Genomic DNA, 17,079 nt, shown 5'->3' on the forward strand with positions numbered 1-17,079 from the left:
ATTCAATCTTTTTTATTAGCTTTCAATGTGAATGTTACAATTTATACATAATATCTAGCTTTAAGTCCAGAATGGATCTAATTTAGTACATTATATTATTAGTAAAAACAAGCCAAGTAAGTGGGCTAAATTTCCAACTAGCATTTTAATATCCTTCAGACAAGGCAAGCTAGAATGTTAAACACTTTACAAACATTTAGGTAGTGTTTCCAAAACCCCAAATTAAACTAGGAAGCCAATACAATTTAAAGCAGAAAAGGATTCATTTGGTCTTTTGTCCCAGCAAATTATTTCACTTATTGAACAGCAACACTGATGTAAAGATTTCTCTCTGCCTTCTCACTGTTTTGAAACTTTAGTACCAATTAAAAGTATTGGAGTCTGTTAAGATGGAATAGTATCTAGCAGCTGCTTGTATGTACCTGTGGCATTCAGCAGCTGAGCTTCTTTATCGATAGCCAGGTCCTGGTTGGGCGTAGCCCTGACTAAAGGGTGGACGGTTGCGTGCATAAGGGTTGGGCCCACTTGGAGGGGGAGTCATGGTGGTTCCTGGGGGTGGTGTAAACCCTGGCCTTGGCTGATAAGCACCTGGCTGGCTTGGAGCCATTCCAGGTTGAGAGGCAGGGGACACACTGTAATTAGCAGGCTGAGAGGCTTGTGTAGTATAGTTCTGTGCTGCGTAGCTGCCGGCCTGGTACTGCTGAGGAGCTTGAGCAGACAGTTGCTGCGGTTGCCCAGGAAAGCCAGGAGCTGGAGCCTGCGGTGCCTGCTGGCTGTATCCTTGGAACTGCTGCGCTGGCTGAGGACCAGTCTGCTGACTGTAGCCCGCTGGGAAGTCAAACACAGTAGCAGTACATTGAGGTGACAACAAAGCACACTCACTTTCAGAAGTGCTTATTTTCTTATGAAACAAAGACACATGAGCCACAATAAGTACAATATGTTACCCCAAGGTTTGATATATGTGCAACACAAACACACACAACCAGACAATAAACTGCAGTTTTCTTTCCTTCATATAAGCACAAGCTTGTTGGTGCACTAAAATTCTCCAGCAACAGTAAACAGCTTTTTACTTAAAGGCAAAAGCTTCAGTTTGGTCTTAAGTTGCTTTCCCAGAGCTAACTTAATTGGAAGAGGAAGGAGAAGGGGTGAGGAAGGAGAGGGGGCAAGGCCTCTTTTATTTTCACATATTACACTGAAAAATCAAAGTATCATTTGGGACAGGTTTTAGCTTTGTTTCTTTCAACAAACAGATTTCAAGCCACTGCCAAGCTACTTGCATTACTGGTTTGTTTTTAAGAGAAAATTATGTATTCACAAGCCCATTTCTGGTTTAGTTTACAGCTTGAAGTAGTCATTACCAAGACAAAGTTTGCAGAGTTAAACAAATAAGTAATCTCACTGCAAAAGAGCAAGCGGACACAGCTGCTGCCTGCTTCATCTTAACGTGTCCCAAACAATTCTGTGTTTGCCTGCAAGAAAACTAGCTTCCATGGGAATTTCTCGGACTGGAGATTTTAAACACAAATCTTGCTATAACATGAGAGCTACTTTTATCTCTATCATGAAACACACCTGCAGCTATTTCCACTGAAACCTCTCCATTGACTGGAATCCTGTCAGCATTAAACACCAGACACACAAAAGTTATTAAAAATGCACAGCCCTAAAGAGAAAGACTAAGGATTGAAGAATGCATTGGAGTAAATTTTGAACTCACCTTGAAATTGGGATCAAAATTTACTCATGAAACAAACCTTTCGAAGGTTCCTTTATCATTGGCATGACCAAAAGTCAGCACCACAGCAAAGCACATGTGCCAGAGGAGAGGGGTGGGAACAACCCACTGTTGGGGCAAAGAGGGAGTGGGATGAGTGTTCAAAGAAAGCCCACTCCCCTCTGAAGACAACACAGGGCAAGGAATGAAGACTATGGTAAAACACAGGTACAGCTCCTGAATGGCAGCAGTCAAAGATGATCTACAAGGAGGTGCCCTGCCTGAGTACTCTAATCTAAGCACAAAAAAGTTACCTGAACTTTTAGAATACATTTCATTGCAACCTGAGAGGTTGTTGTTTAATTCCTGCTTTTAGTTTGAGAAGTTGGAACTCTCACAATATGCCAAACCTTCATAAAACATCTTCCAGCAGATTACTGGATGAAGTCTGCTATTATTACTATTGGAAGTGAGTAAAACTAACTTGGAAGCTAGAATCCCCACTCAGTTCTCACGCCTGGAAAGTGTGAGACGGGCCCTCCTACTACCTTTGTTGAAATAAGGTTTCAGGAAGTCTGTCACTGTCTTCAAAACCATAAATATTGGGGTGGGTAATCTGCAGAGAACAAGAAACTGTTAGAGCAGTCAGCCATGGCTTAGCACTTTGCTAAGCGCAGGGATAAAGGTTGGCACACAGAGAATGACCTAAGGGTCTGAAACTTTCCAGGACTCAGACTCTCATCCAAACCATGTTATGAGATTTGTTCACCAGTTCTGCAAAGCTGAAAAATCTATCTTTGAATATAATTAAGCTGGTTCAAAGTAGTGCATTTGCCTGCACAATCCTCAAAAAGAGCAACAGCTTCACTTTGTAGGTTAGCTCTGCTCTGTGCCTGTTCTGCCAAGTACTCTAAGTAAAAACACCTAGAACACTTACTTGATTTTCTAACAATTTCCTGTAAATTTGAGACAATTAGAGACTCAGGATGATTTGCTTGCTGGTGCTCAGGAAAGCCTTTTCAGTAAAGTTACAGGATCAGAACAGTTCAACTGATGACTGTAACAATCAGTGGCTGGACACACTGAATTAATAAAATATGATTATTTACAGCTAGGTATCGTCTCAGATGGATAGCCAAAGTTCTCTCTCACTGAACTGTAAGACTGAAGTAGTACGCCTAATTTATAGCCCTTCAGGAGCCTGGGAGAAGATGGCATGACTGTTTATCCATGTTCCCCCACTTACCAGGCAGCACAAGGCCACACTACCAGAAAAACAAAGTTCTGCTGTCAGATAAATACTCAAGGAAAAAGAGAGAGCTCTCATTCAAGTTGATTCCTACAACTCTCCAAAAGCAGCCTCTGACATCAGTTTCTTTAGGGACCACATTTTAGTTACAAAGAGTTATCTGAGGAATATTCCAGTGTTTAAGCCAAATGTAAGCTAATGGAAAAGCCTCACTATGTAAGTCCAATTAATGTAAAGAGATTTGGGGCCTTTGCCTACGATTTCCTGGGCAGGTGAGAAGTTCTAATCACTTGCTAAAGGCAGGAAAGAACTAATTTTCATTTTCCACCCCCCAAGCTGATTTAATACTTGCTTTTCGAAGATTTCCCCCTCCCCATATATGGTTCTTTCAATTGCCGATTTATTTTGTCTTCCTTTGTAGCAATGCATTCTGTTAGGTGACCATGCAAAGTGTTCTGTAACTAGCATTTCAGTTCGACTGTCTTCTAAGGCTCAATCTCCATAAACTGCACATGCAGTTATGACTGGGACATGCATAGTGATAAATTAAGGGCAACATCTTTCAAAAGGAACTGTTGAGTGTTATCAGGTCAATGGAAGTTAAAGGTGCTCAGCACACTGGGTGGCCAAACAAGTACAGAAGAACTGAAGCTAATATTAGGCACTAAGGAAAACCTCATTCCATACATACAGAACAATCTGAGATCGCAGTCAGCTACTTACCTGGATACTGCATATTATACTGCTGCGGAGGCTGAGCCTGTGGCTGCTGAGCAGGATAACCACCCTGTTGGTATTGTTGATACATCTGGCCTATGAATTAAAAAAGTTGTTAGCTGAAGTTCATAGTATGACCTACATCCTTAAAAAAGCAAGGCTGGAGGACAGACCAGTAATTTATGCCCCGCAAGACGGTCATTCCCTCTTACATCTTTAAAAACCTATCAACAAAACATACGGCAGAATATCTCTACCTGGGGGTTAGTTACAAGATGTTCTCACTGAAAGACCTTTCTGTCTGATAAAAGGAGCAAATGGAACTGAAGTTCATTTAACCTTCTGCAACATCCTGTTTAACACAGCTTTTTTTTTTTTTTTTTATAGCAGTGTGGGCTTTGGAGACTTCCTGGATGATAGGGCAGTTACTCTGTCTGCTTCAATTAACACTAGTTTGAGTACCAGCTCATGGTCTCTTTCAATTATATTTGAAAAATCAAAAAGTAGTGTTTGCTTTTGGAATATTGTTTGCAGGCTGAAGGAGTGAAGATCTTTGCTCAAGAACTGTTGCCCTTTCACTTTTTCAGAGAATATCCCAGAAGGTACTTACCTTAATTGTAAATACCACTGCAGGGTGTAAACAGAACAAACAAGAAACCAAAAATACTTTTTATAACTGCTTCAAAACCTGTAGTATAAAAAGAAGTACTTGAAAGGCAAACATGTCCACTCCTTGTCTGTCTGCACTGGATGGCTACATTTTTTTCTGTGCTTAATATATTAAGTAGAGTGGTACATTATTCATTCTAACCTCATTTTCCAGACATCTCTTAAGCACGCTTGGCTTGTTATAAGAAGAGTTTGCCAAGAAGCCCAGGAGTACACGCCCTTACAAAAGAAAAGTAGACACTCAAATTCAGGAGCTCCATTTTAAGTCCTAAATTCAAGATTTTACTATTTTTCTTACGTTAGCTTTACACTTTAAATGTCTATTTCTTTTTATTTGTTATTGAGCACTTATTCTGCTTTTGTTGTGTGCCCTATTAGGCTTGATGCTTCTACTTTTCAAGTCTGTCTTCCACTGTACAAACACTATCCAAAGAATAAACAAAGTCATGGCTGCCAAACCTAATGTCTGGCTCATCTGTGGCCAACTGCATTATGAAAGTAAAGTGCTGCTGTCCTTTCACTGCTGTTATAAATATCAGGAAAATACTTTTTAAAAGAAGCAAAATTCTCACTGTGCCTTCTTAGATATGGAAAAGGGTAAGATTAGGTCAAGATTTAAAATTACATGAATCTGCTGCAAGTTTCTTCAGCTCTCACCAACAGCAAACCCATACAATTTTATACAGGCCTTTATAAGTGAAATTATCAGTAATACTCATTATTCCAATTCTATTGGGTCTACAAGCATCTAATAGTAAAATCTCATGCTGTTTAATGATACAGCAGTTACTACACTATCGGCTGAATGGTAGGTAGCTGTGTTAGTCTGAAGACACTGTCCGATGAAGCGAGCTCCTGCTCACAAAAAGTTTATGTTTCTCTGATGCAGTTGGTCCAGGAATAGATGACCCCGGTATGCATGCCTATTAGTGGCACGTGGAGACATTTTCCTTGGCATGCCGAGGAATTCCTCAGCATGCTGACATTCCTTGGTGTGCCAAAGAAAACGTTAAAAAAAAAAAATATATGTGTGTATATTTTTTAAGTTGCTGCTTTGAGCTCTCTGGAGCAGCCATAGCTCCCAGCACTGCAGCAGGTACCAGGGGTAGGGGCAGGGGAGCGCAGACAGGGAAGCAGGGATGCTGTCTGCGTTCTGCTGACCGACTGTGTCAGTGGTGGTGCTGAGAACTTCACAAAGCTTCCCAAACTTGGCCACAGGCCCTGAGGGCAGGCTCAGCAGAACGTAGACTGCGCCCTGCCTGTGTTCTTCTGACCCTGGCTCTGGTGCCTGCCGTGGCACTGGGAGCTTTTATGAACCTTTGTGAAGTGGGCAGCTCCGCCACAGACACTGGAAAACCCTCCCCTGTGCATATACGAGGGAAGCACGTGGCTCTGGGGGGCAGATAGCTCAGTAGCCTGTTGGTGCTAGTGCTAATTTCTGTGCTTTGCAAACTGAGAGTTTAACATTGCATATTATTCAGTTTATTTTGCTTTGTTAAATTATTTCATACTCAGTTTTTCCTCTCTCTCAAACCGATTCATGTTATTCAGTTTACTTTCTTAAAACAGTTCATATAGAATTTATTTTGACCTCACTATTCTGCATTCTTAGATTTAGACATTTCATATTGCTCACTTTTTTGTGCATTTTTCTGCTCTCCAGTTGCCTTCTTGGAAATACCTACCCAAATTTATACTCACTTCAGATAATTCAATTCTTTCTGATTTTCTGTTGTTTGCCTGTTTACATTGTTTGTCCTGCCTTTAGTTTGCATCAACTTCAGGAAAAATTTTACAGTTATAAGGCATACAAAGGTAGTACATGAAGTTTTATTTACTGTCACTTGGTTTAGAATTTTTAGGAAGCCTAGTATTTACTGTAAAAAAAAATACCCAAAAAACCACACATACAATATTTATGATTATTAACTATACTAATATGCAGTGTATCCTGCCATGTACCCTATGCCCCGGTTTTGTTCTTCTAGCATGCTGGCACTCTGGTACCTTCCAAGGTAGATGCTGCAGTTTTTTTGGCACTCTGGCAAAAAAATGTTGGCCACCCCAAGTTAGTTTATAACAGGCGTGAGCAAAATGCAGCCCATGGGCTGGATGTGGCCCCCCAGGCCATTGTATCTGGCCCGCGAGGCCCCTAAAACATTTAGCAAATTAACAGTTCTCTTCCCCTGACTGCTTGTCATGTGGCCCTTGATGGCTTGCCAAAACTCAGTAAGTGGCCCTCTGCCTGAAAAAATTGCCCACCCCTGGTCTATAAGGTGCACCTCTACCCTGCCTTCTGCATTATTGACTTGTATACTAAAGGTTTAACATATCGCAAATTGTGATGTCAAAAACATTTGCATCTCTGAAGTGGGAACATGGAGGGGACGGGGAAGCGCTGGGGGCAGGGAGAAGCACGAGAAGATGCCAATTTATCTCATCTGGCCCTGGGCCTGTCCACCTTGTATCCACTGCTGGGGGCACCAGACAGAGTGGGCAGAAGGGATCTCCAGAGACCAGCTTCAGACCCCTCTGGGTTGGGCATGCTTGGCCAGGTGCATGGAATGGGGCCTATGGGCAGGAAGGGAGCAGCATTTGGGAGCAGGATGGGTGGGTGAGGCCAGGGCCAAACTGCCATACACTCCCTGAATGTTTCCAGCACCATCCTGCAATCCCAGCCCTGGCCCTACCCATCTTATTCCCAGCTGCTGCATCCCACCCACCCACAGCCCCATCCCATCTGCCCAGCTGAGCACACCCTGCCCACAGGGATACCAGGCTGGTCTCCATGGAGACCCTGCCCATGCATTCATTCCAACTGGCACCCCTGACAGTAGGTGAGGGGTGGACAGGCCCAGGGTACCCAGGCAGTGGGAGACCATGTCTTTTTATTGGGAAAACCCAGCAGCTTTGATGCAGCTTTTAAGTTTCTTCTGCTTTTAACATGCTGTAATGATTTTTCATTCATTTCATGTTAGTAAGTGATTCAAGTTCCAGAGCACTGTGTTAGCACTGTAAAACCCTTTTACCTCTTATTTATTACAACAGTCAATCTTTTGCTGCTTATACCTTATTTTTGTCAATTTGACCTCCTTTCCCATAGAGATGCTAAAAAAAAGCAGTCAGCAGCCAAAAATTAGAATGCTTATTTTACAGCTACATTTTCTGGCTGCCAAAGAAAGACCTCAACACAAATTTCCAAAAGCATCTGCAGCAAAAGTGTTGGGAGCCAAGAGGTACAAAATCTAAATTATATTTAAAACCTCTAAGCATTTTATGCATTGTTTTACTTTCATAAAAAAGAGAGAGACACAGAGACAGAGAAGATATAAAGAAGTGTCACACTTCTAATAGTGCAGTTATAAAAAGGCAGCCACAATTTTCAGAGAAAAGAACAGGGCTGAAAGCAATGCATCGCAGATGTCTGATCTTAAATGTTTAGTTAGTCCAATTCAAAGTCTAATTTTTAGCTTGCTTAAATGCCTGCATTTTGTTACGTTAATTATATTCCACAGATGACTCGATGCTTTTCAATTATATCATGGGTGCTCAGCTCTTACCAGGCTCAAATTTTACAGTAGACTTTCTTGTTGTTTGGCAAGGCTTTTTGAGTAGATGTGATCCGAGTAGCTGGAAAAAAGTTCTTAGCACGCTTTTGGGCCCAATCACCCTTCTTCATGTTGGTTCTAACTTACATATTTCAGTCCTAATTTCTTTCTGGCTAGTTAGATAATGCAGTTATGCTCTCCACTTTAATGTTTGCTACACTATTTGAGCATTTATCTGTAGATTGTTATACACATAGTAGGAAGCAAGAGGAATGAAATTCTGCCTCTAAATCTAATCACTTTGGCACAGGTAAAATATCAAATTAAGACGAGGAAACATAAAAATTAAAAGCTATGTTTTAAAATGCAACAGAGCAGGTCTCTCCACAGCAGGGAGAGAATTCCCTCGGAAAGAACAGCAAGCTTGTCTGACAGCTCAGGGACAATGCAGAAGTGTATCATCCAATATAATGGAGACTTCAGGCAAGTGCATATTTAGAAATCAAGGGCAGGACTGCCAACTGTCTGTAGATTTACAAACAGCCCGTAAAAATAGAGCCAAACACGTGTCCCTACAGACCATGAACAAACTGAAGACATCTGTAAAAAAGTGAGGCAACGATGAGCTGGATGGACAGTCAAAACACAGCAGCGCCACCTGGTGTCTAAGTAGGAGCACAACAACCTGCAGGGAACTCTCTAGGGCTTTGTGACTTACTGGACCCTGTTTAGCCCCTTCTCATCCCCAGCCAGGTGCTGCTGCTCCATCCCTTTGGCTGTCCCCTGCTTCTAAAAGCTATTTACCCCAAAGGTACAGGGAGGAGGGTGGTGCAGCCTGGACACAGCTGTAAGCTGGGAGAAGAGGCAGTAGGTGATAGTCTGTGCTGGTACCTGGGAAGTAGGGTCAGCAGGGTTACAATTGTGAGTTGGTTACAGTGGGGGCAGCACCAAGCAGGATGATGTTGAAGGTATCAAGAGTATAGGGGTGAGTAGAGGACCCCAGGGTGGGGGCAGCACATTACAAAACCAAGTAATCTTGCTGGGACAGAGCAATATTAGTATTATACAGAGTATGAAAGCATTAAAAAGCTGAGCTGATCCACACTGCTGAACAGACTAACAAGAACCAATTACTTGATCCTCTAAATGACACAGTAAATACAAATCAGCAAGCAGCATTTAATTGGCTTGCTTTAAATGCACAGGCCAACAGTTTAAACAGAGTCATAGAAAATTAGGGTTTGAAGGGACCTCAGGAGGCATCTAGTCCAACCCCCTGCTCCAAGCAAGATGATCCCCAACTAGATCATTCCAGCCCAGGCTTAGTCTAGCCAGGCCTTAAAAAACCCTCCAAGGATGGAGATTCTACTACCTCTCTAGGCAACCTGTTCCAGTGTTTCACCACCCTCCTAGTGAGCAAGATTTTCCTAATATCCAACCTAAACCTCCCTTGCTGCAACTTGAGACCATTGCTCCTTGTTCTGTCATCTGTCACCACTGAGAACAGTTTAGCTCCATCCTTTTTGGAAGCCTACTTCAAGTAGTTTAAGCCCGCTATCAAATCCCTCCTCCGTCTTCTCTTCTGCAGACTACATAAGCCCAGTTCCTTCAGCCTCTCATACATCATACGCCCCAGCCCCCTACCCTCTCCAAACTTGTCCACATCCTTTCTGTAGTCGGGGGCCCAAATCTGGACATAGTACTCCAGATGTGGTCTCACTAGTGCAGAAGAGGGAAATAACTACAGGAAACCCTCATTATTCGTGGGTTCGGCTTTCGCAGTTTCAAATATTCACGAACGCTGAACCTGCATTTTAAATGCACTTTAAGCACTTACCAGAGCTCCTTGGGAGCTCCATACTTGCTGGCACTGGGCTCCCGCCACCACGCTCCCATGCCCCCACCAGCCCCCAGTTGCCTGGGGGCACTGCATTCATGAATGCAGTGCCTTATTCACGGATTTTGCCATTCATGGGGGTATGAGAACATATCCCCCACGAACGGCAAGGGTTGCCTGTACTTCCCTCCGTCTGCTGGCAACACTCCTACTAACACAGGAAATCCTTTTGCATTTGTTGCAAAACCGCAAGGGACTTCAATTACTGCTTCACCCAGTGATTAGAACAACATGTTAGGACTTCCGAGCCACATTAATGGCAAAGTTTGGTAATTTTTAAACTCAGTCATATCTGCATTAGCTTTATCACAGTTACCACAATACTGCAAAAAAATGTTCCTTTCTTTTTAATGTATAGTATGATCTGACTTTAAAATAAAACACAAAGCTACTGCACCACCTAGTGTTTTAACAGAGAAGATTATAAAAAATTCAGAGCAGGGCAGTTGTGACCTTTGGGTTCTGATGATCACTTTAGCTAATTTCCTGTTGTGTGGGGTAGTAGAAGTACCACTTGAAGTTACAATATAATCTTTTAATGAAAAACGTGACAAACCTCTAAACTACCCAGAGTCTTAAAAATGGCAATTTTCACATTGTAAGACAGGAAAAGCATGCTGCTCACCTTCCATTTGACCAGTTTGAGGCTGAGTTCCTGCATAGGATGGCTGCTGTGGCTGAACACCCGGTGGATGGGCTGCAGAAGAGGAGGAAGCAATGCTATCTGGTGTCCCTGAACGTTCTTCAACTGGGGCACTGGGTGGTCCTGGGGAATGCAAGGGGAAAGAAAAAAAAATGACTACACAGGGAAGGGCACAGACTGAAGATAAATTTAATCCAGAATTAATATAAATTCTTTCTAGGAAAAAAAAGGACTTTGTTCAGTTTTGCATAGCTTTACATTTGAAAAAAGTTAAGATTTAAGGGTGTCTGTAGACACATGAGGAGCCTACTCCAACGCACTGTAATTACAATGCATTGAAACAGACTCGATTAATTGAGTTTGCTGGAATGTGCTAATTAGCGTACTCTAGCAGCCTCCATGTCTCATGCATCTCCTCACGCTTCAAAATGGCAGTGGGGGCAATGTAACTAAAGCTCATATGATGAGCTTTAATGAAAGTGGCCTTGTCACAATTTTGAAGTGCAGGGACAAGATGTTGTGGGTGCTTTAAATACAGCGGCTCTTGGAGCCATTCTAATTAAAGCCCCCCCAAACCTACAGCAGGGCATGTATAAAAATGCCCTCTCATACTAAACCCAAATTTAAAAACAATTATAAAAAAAAAAAAAAACAAAAAAACCTTGAATTTCCACACTTACTTGGAGAGTATCTACTATGGCGATTTCCCAGTGTCCTAAGCAAGTAATTATTTTACTGGTAAGCAGACAGATAATACCGAGAACAGTATTATTTCTCCCCCCCACCCCTTAATTCTTCAGATTTCCCCTTTCAGCCAGGATATGGGAAGCTTTTATTTTGAAAAGTTACTTGCCATGAAAATTATTCATACTTCTCTTTAACACTGAGAAGAGGGCACAATAGCACTTCATGAATTTTGTTTTTAAATTTGCAAAAAAGGTATGGTATACCCATTTGAAAAAGAAAAAGAAAAAAGTTTGTTTTGATCCATGACAAGGAACCTAAAGCCCCAGCCCTACTAACACATATGCATATGGGCAGTTCTAGTGATCTCAAGAGCTTACAGATGTACAAATGACCGTGGGTATGGGACCTAAAACTGTAAACATCTGTAATTTTAGACTTGTAACTCAAACATTATACATCAATTGATACATGCATTTTTCTTTTTAAATCTGTTCCCTTGTTTTAGGGTTTCAAAACAAATGTATCCATTCCTTGTTCATGTAGCTGAATCAACAAAGCTTTGAAAACAGGATTCTGTTTAACTATCTCTATAAAGAACATTTGCTTTCATCCTCCCACTCTCTTCAAGTGTCTAATAATTTTTTGAGAAAAGGTATTTAGAAGCTAGGGAAATTTTAAAAGCAGTAACGGCCATTCAGGTGTAATACCTTAACATTTTTTTTTTTAAAGACTTATCAAAGTATTTCAAAATTAGTATTTTATAATGCTATTAGGAATCTGTCCCACGGAATATTTAGTCTACTGATTTGCAAGACTGCACTTTTGAGTAAGCGAGCAATTTAGTTATACAGGATGTTCATAAAACAAAGCTTTGCAAATAATGTGCAACAGATATGTGGATAGATTGCACAGCTACTATTTCCAAAATATACTTTTGTAGGACTACTAAATTAAAACTGCAGGGCATTGTTCTAACAGCCAAGTACAGTGGGGCCCAACCTTTTTCCCCTTTGGACTGGATGCTATTCAGCTAGAGCCTGGTGGTGGGCACGATCAAGCATGCAAGGTATCATGGGTGGGGTGGGGGAAGGCAGGGGAAGAAGGTGTGGAGAGCAGCCAAGCCCCGAGCAGGCCCTACAGGAGGGGGGCATGGCACAGCCCTGATTCAGCTGCATAGGGTGAGAGGGGGGAAAATGGCCTGGCCCTGATCCAGTCATGGGGGACAGGGGGCAGAGGAGGCATGGCCCAGCCGTGATTCAGGCCACATGGAAGTGGAGGGGGGGGGCGCTGCTGGATGTCAGCATCAAGGCTACTGTTGTAATGTATCTGTTGATTGCAGCACACTCTTCTTTTTAACAAACACCATAGTTCTTTGGCAGCCAAAAATGAACATAGCTGGTACTTCTACTCTTCTTACTTTGTATGGGATTCTTAAGAAAATTCCTTTCACTTCTTTACTGGAGGACTTCTTTAGTGCTAATGAAGCATTTTGAGGATTGGATAACAGTTCTAAAGGCGAAGCTAACATAGCTCAAAGATAAGGTTTAGAGAAAATCTGGCAAAAATATTTACTTGTGAAATTACACTTTTTGCAAGGAAGGCCAGAAATAAGTTTTTATTGCAACTTTGAAAATGAAAATGGGAGATAAGCCATCTGAGTTAAGAGAAACCACATTAAATGTGCTGTTTGAAAAAAATTCTACACGCTGACAATACGTCTATGGTGCCTATATTTCAAATGAATAATATTGTTGGAAGTGATCTTATTTTTCAGTTAGGGGTTTGAACGCTGACACTGTACACAGGAATAGCACTTTCACATGTTTGAAACGGCTATCAAATGTAACGTTTATAGTGCTATTCTACATTTGCATTGATAGCTGTACTAACTCTGAAGCTGTTGTTACCATAAGATGTTTCAATGGTATCTTCTCTCAAGTCTCAACTAAGATATTTTGTGTATAAGCTATTGTGTGTCAAGGGTCTGTGGCAGTGTACCTTTGGTGCCTGCCGCTTTAAGAGCTGTAGCAGGCAGCTGCTAGGTGCTTGATTAAGGCGGCCATTTTCAAGCTTATGCAAGGCAGGCAGAGATAGCAGTTTCCTGCTTGCAACTGAGGAAGTGACATCACCCGGCTGAGCTGCTACTCACAACATCTTGCAGGTAAAAGGGCTGGAGGTTCCTGGTCCTGGACACGACCTGAAACTGCACCCTGCTGGGGTAGGGAGGCCTGGAGGGGCTGCTTGTGGCAGGGTAGTGTCATTCAAGTGCCAGGACCGCTAACCTCCCCCAGTGAAAGGCAAGCAGGGGCACCTTAGTATCCCTAGCCCCCACAGCATTGTTGGTTAGAAAGTCAGGCATGTCTCTGGACACCTAAGCCATAGAAGGTGGAAGACCCCAGACCAGGCACTTCCATAGACACCCGAGCCCAGGGGGATGCAAGATCCCAGATTCCCCCAAGGGACAGGGCAAGAGAGTAGCCCCGGAGAAGGGCAGTAAGATGTTTGGCGGGCTCGCACAGAGTAGGAAGCGTCTTTACGAACCAAAGGACTGTGCATAAGAAAGGTGATGAGTAGGGCTAACGGCCAGTCTGAAGGGCAGCACTAGGGTGTGTGAGTAGAGCTGAAGGACTGCCAGAAAGGCAGCATGTGGACCAACCCCCACAGGAGCATGTTTGTATGTGAAGAAGTGCCCAGTAAGAGGCTAGGGCAAAGTTAGCCCAATGTCTGGTAAACTGGCTGGTCACTACCCAGACAAGGGCCACAGGAGAGGCCCAAAAGGGCTGCATGTCAGCCAGTCAAGGAGTGACACTGATAAAACTGATGGCCTGTGGGATCTGCTTAGAGAAGCAGGGCAGAGCAAAGGGGGCCCAGTAGACTGCAGTGTGAAAGAGGCTCAGTGAGAGAGGGCAAAGTGCAAGAGGCCCCAAGGAGAGGGGGGCAGTATGAGTGAGGCTCAGAACAGAGCAGTGTGCAAGAGGCCTGACAGCAGACTAAGTTGGTCTGGCTTTAGGCCAGGAATAGAATAAGATTCTGGATGCCATCTGTGAGGCATGGGCCATGGTGTAGAGGCAGTACAGAGCTGTGGATAGCAACCCCTGGCATTGGGACATTAAAATGGGCAGCCTCCCACATTTTCCACCAGTTTACTTAACAAGCAAGTCATGGCAGGTGAGACCTGAGCAGACTACCGTACTTAGACAGGTGAGCTGGCCAATGTGAGACCCAGCCCTGGGATGGCCTCTGTCACAGAGTCTTTTACACAAATTTTAGAGCAGATGGAAATGTTACGGTTTAAATTGCTTGAAATGTTTTTGTAAAACAGCAATGGAGAATGTATCTTTAGTTTCTGTCCAGTCCAATATTTCAACCCAGAAACTGCCGCTTTATGCTCTTGCATGGAAACCTGAAAATGAAGTAGCTGACTAGAAGCTCAGTATAAACTAAAGTGAACAATGAAAATTCAATTCAGACTAGAAAGTGAAATGTCTTGGAAAAAAGTATTCAAGTAGACTGTTCAGGGTAAAATCTGTAGCTTGAACTCAAAAGACCAAACTGGGACCACAACAGGTGCAAGCATTCAAATTTCAGTGAAACTGCACTCAGATACAGAAGCATTAGAACAATAGCAAGCCTTTTACTTTAGTTTGAACTACTGTAAACTTTTTTTTGCTGTCTCCCTAACTAGAAGTCATGGTGCAATATATATTTGCTATATGAAGGTCATTAAGACAAATGTCAGTAAGTTCAGCTACAGAAACATTCTTAAAACTGTCAATGTAAAATTTTCACTTTATTTTCAATAAAATTATGTATTCTTACCTGACACCTGCTCCTCTGTCAACCCAAAAGCTGACATGACATTTTTGCTGATTTCATCTTGGTTTTTTAATGGATCAAAAGCAGACATACTAGCTGCTATGACTTGAGTAGATGGCTTGACAGAGTCAGTAGCAGCAGGTTTTTCTTCCCTACCATCCACAGCATCTATAGGACAAACAATTGCCTTTCTATTAAATACTGGCAGTTAGTAAAAAATCTCTCACTATTATGAATGTAAATGGATTATTGGAAATGTATTCTCTGCATGCACAGTTTTTGCAAATTGATGCAAAAAAAATAGCTGGAGACTCATTTATTTCTGTAACTACTGTAGTGTTCACTGTGAGTGTTCAGTCTTAAAACAAATGTCATGGAATAGAAGGTTACTTAAAAATGAAGTTCTAGAACATCTATCCCCTACTACAGATAACAAGCTGATTTCCTAAGGCAGTGGTGCTCAACCTTTTCCTCCCCACCCCGAAGTGGGTTGGACCCCACTGGTGGTCCTGATCCAGCACCAGGACTGCAACCATAAGGACATGCAGAGCGGGGTCTGCAGTCAGCTTAGCTGCAACCCAGCCCAGATGGGGAAAGGGGCCATGGCTTGGCCCCATGGGTGGGAGAGAAGGAAGTATGGCCCAGCCCTGATCTAGATGTAGGGAGGAGGCATAGGCTGGCTACAACTGGTAATGTGGGGCTTGAGGTTTGGGAATTTAGACGGGGGAAGAGAGGGGAGAAGGCAAGCATATTAATGGACAATACTCTTGTGCCATCAAGTTTCCCACCCCATGGAGAGCCCCGCAGGCCATATTTGAGCACCCCAGCCTAAACTGTCCAGGCACAGACATGTGCCGAGAATCCAAAATTTGGCAAGAGAACAGGTAAGCAGAAGAGCTCCAGATTCTTTCACTATAATATTGACAAAATTCATAGTAATTTCCTATCATTTTCAGGCCTTTCATTATTTTATTACCCCAAAAGGCAGTTCTGCCAGGATGACAAGACTGTACTTATCAAATTTAAACTGCACCACACACAGAAAGCTTGTGTATTTATCAAACATATCACTCTGCTTTCAACTAACAGCACAACTATTTGGGAGCAAATCCTTTTCTGGAAATTTCCAGATGGCTGGAATAAGACTGTTATTATGCTTAGGAAGGAAATGCACCTTTATTACTACTTACTTATACATCAATTTGTGTTTCATGTTTTACATTTAAGGAACAGTGCATCATTAGGCCATCAGGAAGTAGTGTTGTCTCTAAAGAACCAGGCAAAAGACTATGAGCTAGATTCCTGAGTTCAAAACAATAATTCACTGAATGATCTTGGACAAAATCATTACCCTTCCAATGTCCAATGCCATCCCATACCTGTAAATAAACATACTTCTAATGAATCTTGCACACAGGAGCATTTAGAGGATCTAATATTTTCAAGAGCACTTTAAAAAAGTTAATACTCTACAGCTTCAAAGTTGGAAACAAAGCAGTCAATTTTTCTTAATTTTTAATACCAATTTGTCTAATGCTCTCAACCATGAACAGTTTGTAAATATTACCTCAAGAACATTAGCAATTTAAGTTTCTGAAGCAGGAAGTGATGAACAGTCTATAGACTTAATAGAAACAGGAGGTATGAGTTGAGTTTTTGTTGTATAGAGGAGTGCAGAAAAGTTTAAGGCAAATCAATTCCTGCAATGTTTTGAGAGAACAGGTGACCAACCTACCATTTTCAGGCAGGCTGGTAGAAAGCCCAGGTTCAACAGGTGGTTCTAAACAGTCCAGCAAGCGATTCACTTTATTACGAAGCTCTATCAACTCTCGACGAAGATATTTCACTTGACTGGATTCTAGAGGTCTTGGCTGCCCGTTAACTGTAAAACCAGAAGTTAAAACATGTTTGGTTGTGCATACACAGATTATTAACCTTATGCAATAAATTTCCTAGATGCCAAGTATGAAATAGAAGCATCCCAACTCTACAATGTTTAAGCTGACTAGTTTTTTTCCTACATGGACAGTTTACAAGGAAAATGTACAATAGGTCATGAGTAAATGGATTATGATCTCTCTTTAGTCCATCTAAAACACTCCAAGTTAGCACACCATATTACTGCACAGTAGC

General features: G+C 42.2%; 1 protein-coding gene across 2 annotated transcripts in view; it reads right to left on the reverse strand.

Moving 5' to 3' along the window:
- The window catches only part of TFG (TRK-fused gene), a 32,971-nt gene continuing 15,892 nt past the window's right edge, over positions 1 to 17,079 (reverse strand). For both annotated transcript variants that reach the window (XM_019528663.1, XM_019528662.1), the window contains exons 5-9: positions 16,682 to 16,828; positions 14,950 to 15,114; positions 10,426 to 10,566; positions 3,693 to 3,782; positions 1 to 828 (exon numbers count right to left, since the gene is read on the reverse strand). In XM_019528663.1, coding sequence (XP_019384208.1) covers positions 449 to 828; positions 3,693 to 3,782; positions 10,426 to 10,566; positions 14,950 to 15,114; positions 16,682 to 16,828 — 923 coding nt within the window. In that variant the 3' untranslated portion in view covers positions 1 to 448. The remainder of the gene's footprint in view (positions 829 to 3,692; positions 3,783 to 10,425; positions 10,567 to 14,949; positions 15,115 to 16,681; positions 16,829 to 17,079) is intronic.

The sequence above is a fragment of the Crocodylus porosus genome, unplaced genomic scaffold (genome assembly GCF_001723895.1).
Source record: "Crocodylus porosus isolate Cpor-Errol unplaced genomic scaffold, CroPor_comp1, whole genome shotgun sequence".
NCBI lineage: Eukaryota > Metazoa > Chordata > Crocodylia > Crocodylidae > Crocodylus > Crocodylus porosus.